The 15853-nt window shown below is 39.5% G+C and overlaps 2 protein-coding genes and 1 long non-coding RNA gene across 3 annotated transcripts; all 3 read right to left on the bottom strand.

The window, feature by feature from the left end:
- Window positions 1–111: 111 nt before the first annotated feature.
- LOC142162038 (uncharacterized) lies at window positions 112–1857 on the bottom strand. The gene is made up of 3 exons (XR_012693720.1): window positions 1601–1857; window positions 1187–1243; window positions 112–337 (listed from the first exon to the last, which is right to left on the bottom strand). It is a non-coding gene; the product is annotated as an uncharacterized LOC142162038 (long non-coding RNA).
- Window positions 1858–2485: 628 nt separating this feature from the next.
- On the bottom strand, window positions 2486–7339 carry LOC142164566 (uncharacterized). The gene is made up of 8 exons (XM_075222399.1): window positions 6004–7339; window positions 5791–5892; window positions 5514–5640; window positions 4274–4529; window positions 4015–4180; window positions 3366–3849; window positions 2957–3131; window positions 2486–2869 (listed from the first exon to the last, which is right to left on the bottom strand). Exons 1-8 carry the CDS (start codon window positions 7337–7339, stop codon window positions 2486–2488), a joined length of 3030 nt encoding a protein of 1009 aa, XP_075078500.1.
- A 5918-nt stretch (window positions 7340–13257) lies between these two features.
- Window positions 13258–15363, bottom strand: LOC107796030 (delta(8)-fatty-acid desaturase-like). The gene has a single exon (XM_016618748.2). It carries the CDS (start codon window positions 14968–14970, stop codon window positions 13651–13653), a length of 1320 nt encoding a protein of 439 aa, XP_016474234.1. The 5' UTR covers window positions 14971–15363; the 3' UTR covers window positions 13258–13650.
- Window positions 15364–15853: the final 490 nt, after the last annotated feature.

Raw genomic sequence — 15853 nt, 5'->3', positions numbered from 1 at the left:
CCTGCAGGCAGAAGAGCCCAACACGACATATATATATATATATATAAAAAAAACTAGGCCAACAAGGCTGTAACAACAGTATAACAACTATCCAGGAGGCCGATAGGGCCATACGAAAAATATATATATACAATGACCGCTAGTCTACAAGCCTCTAAGAGTGTAAGACAATCTCAACAGGGCGGGACAAAGCCCCCGACATGCCCAAAACCACACATATACATCTGTAATAGTACATATGGACTCAAAGTCAACAACTCCGAAGAAGTGGAGTGCGAAACCCAACGCTGATCCTGGGGGTCCTACTGAGGAGGCACGCCACTCTGTCTATTCGAACCTGTGGGCATGAACACAGAGCATAAAAATGCGTCAGTACGAAATATGTACTGAATATGTAGGGCGACAAGTGTAACATGAAAAATATAATTAACAATAGAAGAGACATAGAGATAATTTGAATTCTGAAACTAGCCTCGGTAGGAAACTAAAATTCAACATGGATATAAATGTATGCTCGTGACACCGTCGTTCACTATCGCTACTTATAATATATCACATTATATAATAATAAATCCCTCTGTGGGGCTATAATATCCATAACATACCCGGCCATAATAAAGGCTTGGTAGAATCGTACCCGGCCACGTGGAGCTCGGTAATCCCAACTGATCAGTGGTTACACAATATGTGTCATACCCGGCCGTCTATAGTGCGGCTCGGTAATGAAAGTAAATACATACATGTACTAAATCATGAATTATATAGGTGCAATGCGAAACCAACCTTAAAAGACGTATTCTAAGAAGAGTCGAAGTGGCCTATCATCATTATTCCTCAACTATCATGGTTGTTGCTAAAATATATAATTTTTCAACTACGAGCCAACAAGTACTAAGAACATGAGAGTTATGTATTATGAATACCTTTGAAGTAAGTGTTCCTTATTCATGATTTATATGAATGTCGAAATGAGAACGAGTAAAAAGGCTCTAGTTCTTTTTAAGCAAGGAACAAGGAAATCCGAGAATTCATAGATATCCTCTAGAGTAAGCAATCTATGAGAAAAGATGAGGTCTAAGCATCTTTATAAGCTGAAGTTGAAATAACTCGAATCCGACGAGACAATTCGATAAACGTTTATTCGAATTCTAGTCATGCCGAAAAGTATAGCGAAAGCCCCACATACCTTGTCGATGGGGTTATATACTGTTTCCAAGACCTCAAAAGCCTTAGGAATGATTTCCTACATAATACAAACCATTAAAAAATCAAATTCAAGCTCATAGCTTAAATAATTCTTCATTTAGACATTTACGCGAACAACTTGTGGCCATGAATTTGTAGACTCTTTTGTAGATTAATTTCCCCCCAACACACCACCAAATTTTTCTTTACTACATCTCCTCATCAACAGAATTCCATCCATGTCTTCACAGATCAAAACAACACAATAAAACCATATAGAACAGCCCCAACAATCAAGCCATATTAATAGAGGTTTCTTAAGAAAAATCAAGAATATTTCTATAGAGGTTTCAAATATTTCTTAAGAATTCTTATGGTAGAAGTTTACAAAGATCAAAGAGAAGTTAAATCATACCTTACGTGACCAGAATTACTCAAAATTCGAAATTACTTCAAGGCGGAGTCTTGCTATGAAAAGTGAAACACCGAAGAATTCACGATTCCGAAGCTACCATGGTGTTCTCCATCTTGAGGATGACTAAATTGTTGTTATGCTTGGCTAGATGGATGGGAGAAGTTTGAGAGAAAATCCCTAGGTTTTTGGTTCTGTTTTGGAGAGGATAAAACGCAGGGGTTCTGTTTTAAAAATTGACTTAAATAAGGAAATTTTGACTAAACCCGACTAGGCACACTGCTCCCGTAACAGTGTGCACCCCTGTACGAAAATGTTAATATCTCTCTACTCCGAAGTCGTATTAATGAACGGTTTGTTGCGTTGGAAATTAGACTCATAGACCTTCGATTCGGTAGGTAGAACATACCATAAATCCCAGTATATTGAGAGAAACGCTCATCAACATTTTATCCAAATTCCAGTAAAATTTAAACCCGTAACTTGCGCGCGATCTTTGTCGAATTTTTAATCACAACTCAAATGACTTCCAATCTTAATGTATAACTATCACATCATTTAAATATTTCATAGAAATTATCTTCCTATCGAATTAGCCCATTTACAGCATGATAACGCCGAATACACAAGGTGTAACATTCTCCCATCCTTAAGAACATTCGTCCTCGAATGTTAACGGTTAACCTAACTTCTGAATTTTTTTTTAAAAAAAAATTTCGCCAGAGTTTCCCCTATAAATAGAAATATCCAAAACCTGTCATCAGCCCAAACATACATATCTAAGGCCACACAGGGCTACACATCATAATAATAACATCAACTTGGCCTCACACGACCATTTACTTATACAATAATGATAATAAGAAGGTTAGCCATAACTTAATTACCTCAACTGTCACTGGTTGATATATGTGCAACACCTGCCATATTTGTCTCAAGCATATCGCCTGAAGACTCAAATAAATGGGGGTATCTGGACTTCATGTCCTCCTCGGCCTCCCATGTCATTTCCTCTACATTATTGCTCCTCCAAAGTACTTTTACTGAGGCTACCTCTTTAGTCCGTAGCTTACGGATTTGACGGTCAAGAATGGCAACAGGTATTTCTTCATATGACAAGTTCTCAGAAACTTCAATATCCTCGATAGGGCTGATGCAAGAAGGATCACCTAAGAATTTCCGAAGCATGGAAATGTGAAATACCGGATGGATTGCTTCTAATTCTGGTGGCAGGTCAAGTTTGTAGGCTACTCGCCCAATTCTCTGAACAATCTGATATGGCCCAACATATCTAGGGCTGAGTTTTCCTTTCTTACCAAATCTCATTACACCCTTCATAGGCGACACTTTCAAGAATACCCAGTCTCCCACAGCAAATTCCAAGTCTCGACGTCGGTTATCTGAATATGATTTCTGTCGACTTTGAGCTGTACGCAACCTTTCCTGGATCAACTTTACCTTTTCTACAGCTTGCTGTACCAATTCAGGTCCTAGCAACTTTGTCTCGCCAACATCAAACCAGCCAATAGGAGATCTGCATTTCCTCCCATATAGTGCCTCATAAGGTGCCATCTGAATACCTGCATGATAACTGTTATTGTAGGCAAACTCAAGCGGTAAATGATCTTCCCAACTTCCCTTGAAGTCTAAGACACAAGCTCGCAACATATCTTCGAGTGTCTGAATAGTGCATTCGGCTTGTCCGTCGGTCTGCGGATGAAATGCTGTACTAAGGTTAACAAGAGTACCCAAACCTTCTTGAAAAGACCTCCAGAAATTAGCTGTAAATTGGGCACCTCTGTCAAATATAATAGAAAACGGAACTCCATGTAGCCGAACTATTTCCTTGATATACAGGCTCGCATAGTCTTCAGCTGAATAGGTGGTCCTAACTGGGAGAAAGTGAGCTGATTTCGTCAGCCTATCCACAATGACCCAAATAGAATTGAACTTACGGCGAGAATTGGGCAATCCTGTAATGAAATCCATATTAATCGATTCCCATTTCCAAGCTGGAATCTCAATATTTTGAAGTAGCCCTCCAGGTTTCTGGTGTTCAGATTTAACCTGCTGGCAGTTAGGACACTGAGCCACAAATGTGGCTATATCTTTCTTCATGTCGTTCCACCAGTATAGCTGACGAAGATCGTGATACATTTTGGTTGAACCAGGATGAACTGAGTACCGAGACTGGTGCATCTCTGTCATAATTTGCTTACGAAGCTCCCCAACATTAGGTACACACCATCGACCTTTATATTTTAGAATTCCATTATCAGATTACTCGAACAACTGCTTCTTCTGAAAAGGGATACTCTCTTTAATTTTGAGTAACTCCGGATCCTCAAATTGATGCATTTCTACCTCAGCTACCAGTGATGACCCCGCAATATTTTGGACTACTACACCCTGGTCACCTGTATCATGTAGCCGTACACTCAGGTTAGCCAATTGATATATCTCTTTAGTCATTTCTAATTTCCCAGCTTTTACATGCTTCAAGCTGCCCATGGATTTGCGACTCAATGCATCAGCTACCACATTCGCTTTGCCCGGATGGTACAAAATATCCACATCATAGTCCTTCAGCAATTCAAGTCATCTTCTTTGTCTCAAGTTCAAGTCTTTCTGCTTAAATATATATTGTAAACTTTTGTGATCTGTATAGATATCCACATGAACACCATAAAGATAATGACGCCATATTTTCAAGGCAAATATAACGGCTGCTAACTCAATATCGTGAGTCGGATAATTGTATTCGTGCTTCCGCAACTGCCTTGAAGCATATGCAATAACTTTTCCATGTTGCATTAGAACACATCCCAATCCAACCCTGGATGCATCACAATATACCACATAACCTTCAGATCCTTCAGGAAGTGCTAGAACAGGTGCTGATGTTAAGCGTTTCTTCAACTCATAAAAGCTCCTTTCACATGCATCAGACCATTGGAACTTAACGGCTTTGTGTGTCAATTTTGTCATGGGAGCAGCAATAGAAGAGAAGTTCTCAACAAATCTCCGATAATAACCAGCTAAGCCCAAGAAACTACGAACTTCCGTAGGAGTTGTGGGTCTAGGCCAGTTTTGTACTGCTTCAATTTTCTGACCATCTACCTTAATACCTTTATCGGAAACGATATGCCCAAGGAAAACCACTGAATTCAACCAAAATTCACATTTGGAGAATTTAGCATATAATTTCTGATTTTTCAAAGTCTGCAACACCACACGCAAATGATCCTCATGTTCTGCTTCTGATTGAGAATATACCAGAATATCATCAATGAAAACAATTACAAATATATCTAGAAATGGCTTGAAAACCCGATTCATTAAATCCATAAAAGCTGCTGGCGCATTAGTAAGACCGAAAGACATCACAAGAAATTCATAATGGCCATATCTAGTTCGGAAAGCCGTTTTCGGAATATCTCTCTCCTTAACTCGCAATTGGTGATAGCCGGATCGAAGGTCAATCTTTGAGAAATATTTGGCACCTTGCAACTGATCAAACAAATCATCAATTCTGGGTAAAGGGTACTTGTTTTTGATAGTCACTTTGTTGAGCTGGCGATAGTCAATACACATTCTTAACGAACCATCCTTCTTACGAACAAACAATACTGGTGCACCCCAGGGAGATGTGCTGGGCCTGATAAAGCCCTTATTTAGAAGATCCTTCAACTGGGCTTTCAATTCTTTTAACTCAGCAGGAGCCATTCTGTATGGAGGAATAGATATTGGTTGAGTATCTGGAAGCATATCAATAGCAAAGTCGATTTCTCTTTCTGGAGGAAGACCAGGAAGTTCATCAGGAAATACATCAGGAAATTCATTCACGACGGGAACCGATTGAAGGGTTGGAGATTTCACCTCCATATCATGCACTCGTACCAAATGATAGATGTACCCTTTCAAAATCATCCTTCGAGCTTTAAGGTAAGAAATAAACTTTCCCTTAGGCGCTGCAGCATCACCTTTCCATTCAATAATAGGCTCACTTGGAAAATTAAAACGAACAATCTTTGTCGAGCAATCTACATTGGCATAACAAGAAGCCAACCAATCCATACCCATAATGATATCAAAATCAACCATTTCTAGCTCATGCAAATCAGCTAACGTATGGCGGTCATGAATCTTCACGTCACAACTTCGATATACCCGTCTAACTACAACAGACTCACCCATTGGCGTAGATACCTCAAAGGACTTTTGCAACAATTCAGGCTCTCTATCCCATTTACTAGCAACTAAGGGGGAGATATACGACAATGTAGAACCAGGATCTATCAAGGCATACATATCGATAGAAAAGACGGATAGTATACCTGTAACCACGTCCGGAGATGACTCTAAATCCTGACGACTCGATAAAGCATATATGCGATTCTACTGACCTCCTGAACCAGAAGCTCCAAATCTTCCCCTACCCCTGCCAGCTGATGTCTGCATACTCTGTCTAGGAGGACGTACCGAGGAAGAAGAAGCCCCTGCAGATGCCGTCGGCTGAGCCATACCCCCTCCACCTGTCATCGGACAATGTCTCATAATATGACCTGGCTGTCCACATGTATAACATGCATCAGAACCCTGGCGACATGGTCCAAAATGATTTCGGCCACATCGATCACATCTAAGAAACTGAGGCCTCATCTGACTGAACTCGCCTCTAAACTGTGGACCTGGGGTCCGTGAACTCTGACCTGGACCAGAATAAGTGGTCCGATCCTGGCGCTGTCCCTGAAACTGTGGCGGTGCACTAGCTGCCGGATAAGACTGGCGCCGGGGAAACTGTGGCCTAAATCCACCTCGAAACTCTCCTATGTTACCTGCGAACCGCGCCCTCTTCTGTTGCCCTCTATCATGCTCTCGATTGGCTCGTTGTTGCCTCTTGCGATCCTCTAGACCCTGTGCATATGCTTGAATACGGGCAATATCCATTCCTTGATTTAGAGAAGCTGTAGTGCACTCATTTATCAAGTGTGCCCCCAAACCACTAACAAACTGGTGTACCCGATCACTCATATCAGCAACAATCGTAGGAGCATACCTAGCCAAAGAGTTGAACTGCATGCTATATTCCCGAACGCTCATATTACCCTGTTCTAAGTGTAAGAACCTATCTCGTCGGGCTCTTCGAAGCTCGATTGACAAATATTGCTGTAAAAATGCCTCAGAGAACTCCTTCCATGTCACTGGTGGCACATTAGGCCCCCGAGTTTGCTTCCAAGTCTCATACCATGTCACAGCAACATCACGTAGTCTATAAGAAGTAAACTCCACTGACTCAACATCCGTGGCATGTATAATTTGTAAGGTCCGTTGCATAATATCCAGAAAATCCTGTGGGTCAGCATTATGATCAACCCCTGTAAATACTGGAGGATCCAAGTTGATAAAGTCTCGAACTCTCGCACTCACGGACCTATCAGCAATACCGAAGGTCTGGTGTTGGGCCTGGGAGGCCACTATTCGAGTCAACAATTGTACAGCACTCCGCATGTCTAGGTCCTGATCAGGAACAACTGGGAGATGACCTGGAGGTATGTTAGCTCCTCTACGCTCTTCCGGGGGTGGTGGGGGTACTGCCCCGGAAGCCTGAGAATCAACCTCATTCTGTGGCTCATGTTGATCTACATTAGCAGGTGGCACCTGACTTGTGCCCTCTCCCGCCTCCTCATCCAACCTCTGAATAAATTTCATAGCCACTTGTCGTCTCCTAGTGTTAGGCATCACTGAGAAGGTAAACAAAAAGAGAATTAGGAATGAACACTTATGATTAGGCTCTATTGCACGATCTAGATCAAGAAGAAAGTAATAATCCTAAATGCCCAATAGCCTCATGTTTATAAGTGTGGTGCACAACACACCATAAACAAGACTCTACTAGACACGGCTTGTAGACTCCCTAGGACTGACCTGCTCTGATACCAAGTTTGTCACACCCCAACATTGGGAGGTGTGGCTGGCACCCGATGCCCGAAGGCCCGAGCGAACCAACCATGAGATATGATCTGAAATATAATAACCTGCAGGCAGAAGAGCCCAACACGACATATATATATATATAAAAACTAGGCCAACAAGGCTGTAACAACAGTATAACAGCTATCCAGAAGGTCGATAGGGCGATACGAAAAATATATATATACAATGACCGCTAGTCTGCAAGCCTCTAAGAGTGTAAGACAATCTCAACAGGGCGGGACAAAGCCCCCGACATGCCCAAAACCACACATATACATCTGTAATAGTACCTATGGACTCAAAGTCAGCAACTCCGAAGAAGTGGAGTGCGAAACCCAACGCTGATCCTGGGGGTCCTACTGAGGAGGCACGCCACTCTGTCTATTCGAACCTGTGGGCATGAACACAGAGCATAAAAATGCGTCAGTACGAAATATGTACTGAATATGTAGGGCGACAAGTGTAACATGAAAAATGTAATTAACAATAGAAGAGACATAGAGATAATTTGAATTCTGAAACTAGCCTCGGTAGGAAACTAAAATTCAACATGGATATAAATGTATGCTCGTGACACCGTCGTTCACTATCGCTACTTATAATATATCACATTATATAATAATAAATCCCTCTGTGGGGCTATAATATCCATAACATACCCGGCCATAATAAAGGCTCGGTAGAATCGTACCCGGCCACGTGGAGCTCGGTAATCCCAACTGATCAGTGGTTATACAATATGTGTCATACCCGGCCGTCTATAGTGCGGCTCGGTAATGAAAGTAAATACATACATGTACTAAATCATGAATTATATAGGTGCAATGCGAAACCAACCTTAAAAGACGTATTCTAAGAAGAGTCGAAGTGGCCTATCATCATTATTCCTCAACTATCATGGTTGTTGCTAAAATATATAATTTTTCAACTACGAGCCAACAAGTACTAAGAACATGAGAGTTATGTATTATGAATACCTTTGAAGTAAGTGTTCCTTATTCATGATTTATATGAATGTCGAAATGAGAACGAGTAAAAAGGCTCTAGTTCTTTTTAAGCAAGGAACAAGGAAATCCGAAAATTCATAGATATCCTCTAGAGTAAGCAATCTATGAGAAAAGATCAGGTCTAAGCATCTTTATAAGCTGAAGGTGAAATAACTCGAATCCGACGAGACAATTCGATAAACGTTTATTCGAATTCTAGTCATGCCGAAAAGTATAGCGAAAGCCCCACATACCTTGTCGATGGGGTTATATACTGTTTCCAAGACCTCAAAAGCCTTAGGAATGATTTCCTACATAATACAAACCATTAAAAAATCAAATTCAAGCTCATAGCTTAAATAATTCTTCATTTAGACATTTACGCGAACAACTTGTGGCCATGAATTTGTAGACTCTTTTGTAGATTAATTTCCCCCCAACACACCACCAAATTTTTCTTTACTACATCTCCTCATCAACAGAATTCCATCCATGTCTTCACAGATCAAAACAACACAATAAAACCATATAGAACAGCCCCAACAATCAAGCCATATTAATAGAGGTTTCTTAAGAAAAATCAAGAATATTTCTATAGAGGTTTCAAATATTTCTTAAGAATTCTTATGGTAGAAGTTTACAAAGATCAAAGAGAAGTTAAATCATACCTTACGTGACCAGAATTACTCAAAATTCGAAATTACTTCAAGGCGGAGTCTTGCTATGAAAAGTGAAACACCGAAGAATTCACGATTCCGAAGCTACCATGGTGTTCTCCATCTTGAGGATGACTAAATTGTTGTTATGCTTGGCTAGATGGATGGGAGAAGTTTGAGAGAAAATCCCTAGGTTTTTGGTTCTGTTTTGGAGAGGATAAAACGCAGGGGTTCTGTTTTAAAAATTGACTTAAATAAGGAAATTTTGACTAAACCCGACTAGGCACACTGTTCCCGTAACAGTGTGCACCCCTGTACGAAAATGTTAATATCTCTCTACTCCGAAGTCGTATTAATGAACGGTTTGTTGCTTTGGAAACTAGACTCATAGACCTTCGATTCGGTAGGTAGAACACACCATAACTCCCAGTATATTGAGAGAAACGCTCATCAACATTTTATCCAAATTCCAGTAAAATTTAAACCCGTAACTTGCGCGCGATCTTTGTCGAATTTTTAATCACAACTCAAATGACTTCCAATCTTAATGTATAACTATCACATCATTTAAATATTTCATAGAAATTATCTTCCTATCGAATTAGCCCATTTACAGCATGATAACGCCGAATACACAAGGTGTAACACACTTGATCCTTGGTCTTCAGCGTGTATACCCATGTCTTTCGTGAATGATCATCAATAAAGGTCACGAAATATCGAGCACCACCGAGGCACTTCTTGAAAGGCCCACATACATCTGAGTGTACCAGATCCAACACATTTTGCCTTCTGGAAGGAGGGAATCTTTTGAACGAAACTCTGCTTTGTTTCCCAGCTAAACAGTCAGCACACTTCTTCAACTGGATCTGGTTTAGACCTGGTAAGGCGTTCTTCTTTACCAAACACGCCATTGACTTCTCACTCATGTGGCCAAGACGTCTATGCCACAACTTGATATTGCTATCATTCTCCGCAACATTTATAACTTGTTGGGAGATGCTCGCCTGGGTCACGTACAACTTTGACTGCTTCGTGCCCCGCGCCACCACCAATGAGCCCTTCGTGAGCTTCCATTGGCCATTATGGAAGGTATTGCAGTAACCTTCCTCATCGAGCTTGTCTACGGAGATCAGATTCAGGCGCATATCTGGAACATGCCTGACATCTCTTAAAAGTAGCTTCATCCCATTCATGGTCTCTAGGCAAACATCACCTTTGCCTACAACTGTTGAGAAATTGGCATTTCCCATCTTTACACGACCAAAGTCTCCAGGTGTGTAAGATGAGAAGAGTTCTCTCCGTGGCGTCGCATGAATGGTAGCCCCACTATCAATCACCCAGGTCATCTCTTGGGTTGTCAGATTGATAATGTCGTCATCGTAGACAACGTTGAACTCACCAAAGGAGTTCGTTTCATCATCACTGCTTTCTTCGGGCTTCACCTTTTTGCCTTTGTTCTTCTTCTGGCCATTCTGGAACTGTCGGCAAAATCTTTTGATATGCCCCTTCTTTTTGCAGTAATGGCACTCAACATTTGCAAATTTGTTGGATTTACCTCTGCTCTTATCTCTGTTACTCTGGCTCTTATTTTGACTTCTCCCCCTGGTCGTAACAGCCAACACCTCTGACTGTGAAGAAGATGTTCCTTGTGATCGGCGTCTCATTTCTTCATTCAGAATGCCACTCTTGACTGTCTCCATGTTTACCACACCGTTGGGTGCAGAATTGGTGATTGAAACCTTCAAGGTTTCCCATGACTCTGGGAGTGTTGCCAGCACCATAAGAGCAAGTACCTCGTCATCGAACTTTATGCCCATTCCCGACAACTGGTCGACAATCCCTTGTATTTCATTAAGGTGATCTGCCACAGTTGTCCCTTCTACATATTTTACTTGCATTAATTTTGTCAAGTAAAATAATTTGTTGTTACCTGTTTTAGAGGCATACAACTCTTCGAGCTTGTCCCATAACGACCTTGCATGTGTCACACCAGAAATGTGGTTGTACACATTGTCTTCAACAAATTGCCGTATGTAGCCGCACACTTGGTTGTGCTCAAATTCCCAGTCCTCGTCTGACTTATCTTCAGGTTTCTGAGAACTGAACACCGGTAGGTGCATCTTTGTCACGAACAGGAGATCCTTCATCTTGTTTCTCCATAAGTGATAATTTGTGCCATTCAGGTTGACCATCTTGCTTGTCCTCGCCTCCATTTAGATCAGAATTTGACAGACTTCTGCAATCTAAAAAAAATTCCGACGGTGAATAGTAACCGTGGATATGAATAGTGCCCGTATGGATGAATAGTACTCGTACGTATGAATAGTACCGTACGTATGAATAGTACTCTAACCAAAGCTCTGATGCCACTTGTTAGGACCCGGTGGCACTAAACACTACTGCACAGCGGAATAAAATAAATGATCAACGAAACCAAAAATAAATGACACAATATTTAACGTGGTTCACCTAAAACGTTTAGGCTACGTCCACAAATCCGACACCAACTTCCACTAAAACATTTAGCAGGCATACAAAGAGAGACTTCCCCAATAATTTGGAGGTACAACAATTCTTGAGCTCTACCCAAAATAGTGGCGCACACAAAAGTGTTTCCCGAAAAATACCCGACTAGTATTCTACTCACTATTTTGTCACTCCCCTGTTAGGAAACATTCTTAAAGGAACTATATCTCTCTCCCTCTCAAACTCTTTCTTCTTGAGTTTTTTTTTAGTGTGTTATACAATGAAATGGAAGGGGGTATTTATAGTTTTGAGATAGGGACCAAAAGTGCAAATCTCACCTACCAAGAAGGATCAATTTGCAATACTACCATCTCACCTACCAAGAAGGATCAATTTGCAATATCCCATCTCACCTACCACTCATTGCATCATTGCTTATCTCACTAAGGAGAGTTGCATCATTGCTTACCTCTCCCATACATCACCATAATTGTTGGAAAAACTAACAAAATCAACACAAGGATTTAATGAGGTTCGGCCAAGCCTAATCCTCGAGGCAAAAGCAGAGAGAGTTCTCCACTATGAATGAGAAAAGAAGCTAAAATCAATATAAATAATAATATACTATTAGATGTATGTTGTAAACTTACGGCTTATTTGGATAGTTCTTATATATTGTTATTTTAAATACGACGTTTGTTTTAATTTTTATTTAAATTTTATTGTATCGTATCGTTAAATCTGTCGTTACGTAACGAGAAATGTGTCACTTTATGTAATGACTGATTTGGTGTGGCCGCGTTGTTACCTAGTCTTTTTCTCTCATTTCACCCTTCATTATTATTAAATAATTTTATTTTATCATTTACCCTACCTTTTTATATAATAATTTACCCCGTATTATAATTTTCCTTTATAATATTGCAAGTTTATTGCTAGTGTGTAATATCATAAAACAACGGCAAATGATATAATCTATCCAAACATTATATTCATCAAACGATACAGTACAGTACAATACAATATAATACGATACATTATAAAATGATATGTAACAACCATCCAAATAAGGGGTTAATGGCTTTATCTCTTGTAAAAATACTACACTATAAACAAGTACGAAAAAAGAAAGGCGACACTAACTTCTTGCATATATTTGTGTGTATGTGTTTTAAGACACTTATTAAGAGTTGGTTTTAGGCCACTAATTTAATTAAGCGCCCTTTGGCGGTACATGTTGACAAGAAATAAGCTGGAAGTCAGTTTTTTATCGACACTAACTTCTGGAAGTCAGTTTTTTTACGTGTGAAAGACTTAACTTTACAAGTACTAAGATATAACAAGGAGGGATTATGGTATGGTCCAAAGAATTATAATGATCAAACTGGCTATAATTCTTCAATGGACATATGTTAAAGACACGTTTACTCCCTTTCTAAATAACTTTGTATGTACACGCTCCAAAACTAGTTTTTCAACTCCAATTTTTCTTGTGTTATAATATTTGTAACTCACATTGGTAGTAAACTTAAATTCTCCAATGGGATAATGAATATAATGAAATACAATACTGTTAGACAAATTTGGTCATGAAATGTGCCCATAAATTTTAAAAGTTTCCGTGAATTACAATGTTTATAGCTAGAAGTCTCATCCCTTGACCAAAGGAAAATCTGGTCATACTAACGAGAAACCATAGAAAGAGGCAAATATTTATAAATATATTGATATGAACTATATAAAGTCCAAATATATGCTCCTAAATCATGTTTTCTTTTTCATTAAACATATGCTGAAACAATTTTAAGGATGTTCCTGAAACAGAAATCACAACGCGCAAGCTGCTAAGACAGCATAGACATTCCCTCTTTGTTCCAATCCAGCAACAAAAATTCAAACAGACATTATTCAGTTGTAATGACAATAAACAGTCTTACGAAGATCTTCAATACCGTGCCCAAAATTATTAGCCATGAGTATTAACAGCTTCCCATAGCAAACTTCTAGCCTGCATTGCCGCTACCCTGAGTGTCCTTATTGTCCACCTATTGGCCTCAAAGAAAGACAAACTCCTGTAGGGCAAATTGTGCTTTTTACATAGCTCTTGTACAATAGGAGAAATTTTCCTCAGTTGGCACCTAGGCAACCTTGGAAATAAATGATGCTCAAGCTGGAATTGCAATCCTCCAAAGAACCAATCCATCTGAGGAGAACAAGCAATGTCAATAGTCCCGGCTGTTTGTTTCTCGAACCAATCGTTCCCCTTGGGTTGTCCAACATAAACATCGGCAGCAAAATGGTTCAGACAGAATTGAACGTGTTGAATCCCTGTCACAGCAAAGCTTATGAGGACAAATAACACCCTTTCTGTCCAATTAGGCAAGGTGGAAACAAGAAGCGGAAACCAAGTCCAGAAAACCATGATCCCCAATATGTTCATAAGTCTATTAGTCACTTTTCTCCTTGAGAACAATAGCAACAATGTCTGGATAAACAGATTGACCCTGGAAACACAGACGATCGGATAGAATGTAAAATGCTGATAGCTGACGAAGAATTTAGCCAGGGAATCGAATGTGAGCTCTCTTCCATAGAAGGTAGAGTTCAATGATTTAAACAGACTAGTAGAGACAGCAAAAACAGGCAAGTGCTGAAGATCAGGGTCATAATCCAGACTATTGCAGGCGACATGATGGGCATTATGTGTCCAATTCCACCAAGCAATACTAATCCCAGTGATGCAATTCCCTGCTAGAATTTGTACCAATTTGTTGAAACCACGACTTGTCATGATTAAATAATGACCAGAATCATGACCCAAGTAAGAAACCTGCATCCAAGCCAACCCCAATAACCCCCCACAGAGCATGCGAATCCAGAAACTATTACTATAAAGAACACCATAAACAGTCAAGAAAAGCAAAAAAGCTACAAAACATAAGGAATAAATCACCCCATGACCTTTCTTTTCAAACAAACCAGCTTTAGCAAACTCAGAACAGAGTTTCCTATAATCTTTAGATACCTCAGATACCTCGTAATCCTCCAAATAATAGCCAGTAAAGAACTTGTCAAGATATTTCCAAGCAGTACCTGGATGGAAAGCAATGAATGCATCAGTTGCTTCTTGACCAGCCAGATTAAGAATAGGGATATCTCCACCTGGATGTTCCTTTATCCAATTTGTCGCATTGTAAACTTTCCCCTGTATAGAGATCCACAAATCATCTGCTTTGTTATGCTTCTTTAACTCCTCAGCGGTAATGTACTTCTTATCATCAGCCATTTTAACAAACACCTAGAAATCTTTCTTTCTCTATGTATAAACAAACAACCAAACTACAGATCTATAAAAGAAGAATGATAAAATGCAGTACAGATCTAACCATTAACAAAAGTATAAAATGGGACGGTTCTTTCTGAATAAGCTCTATTTGTTGTCTGATAGTTTAGGTTAGAAAGGAAAGAAAAAAAAGAGAAAACTGAAGTTTATGCTCTTGTTCTTGTACTGGAGTTACTTTCTATGCAATGAGAAGATATTTTTGAGTGCAAATGCGGTGGTCTCCAAAATTTAATTTTTTTCAAAGTGCCAAGTTAATACTGAATTATTATAAATAGTAAAAAGAAATGGGGGAGTAACTGATAGCGGCCAATTAAAGTGGAATTACCATTAAAGATTTTGGCGAAATGAATTTTAAACAAATTTAAATTAAAGTATGGAGTGATTTTAAGAAAAAGGAGTAGGTGTCAAGTACATGTTGACTCATTTTCACATGCTAGCTGTCTCCACAAGCTGACTCGCTTTCACATCTGATGACGTGGCACTATTTCACTCTTTCAGAATTAGATTCTCTTGTCTGTCGTGGAGCCCTATGTGCCAAGTGTTAGTGCTAGTCTTTAAAGGAAACCAACTTGGGTGTTCCTTACTTTTACCTCTTTTTTTGGAAGGAATTTTTCAAATTCGTTCCTCTTCGTATTCCTCTAGATAAACCGATAACAAATAATCGATTTGATTTATCGATAAATCGATTCGAATGTACACCCCTAAAAAAGAGTCCATGTTTATCATCGATTATTGTTATTTAAAATTACTTAAATTGATGCTCCCTCCGGATAAGGAAAAAAAAAGATACTTTTTCCTAAGAATAATTCTAATATTTAAAAAATAA

This window comes from Nicotiana tabacum, chromosome 1 (assembly GCF_000715075.1).
Source record: "Nicotiana tabacum cultivar K326 chromosome 1, ASM71507v2, whole genome shotgun sequence".
Classification (NCBI taxonomy): domain Eukaryota; kingdom Viridiplantae; phylum Streptophyta; class Magnoliopsida; order Solanales; family Solanaceae; genus Nicotiana; species Nicotiana tabacum.
Note: the sequence above shows the minus strand (reverse complement) of the source record. Positions and strands in the feature narration are given on the sequence as shown.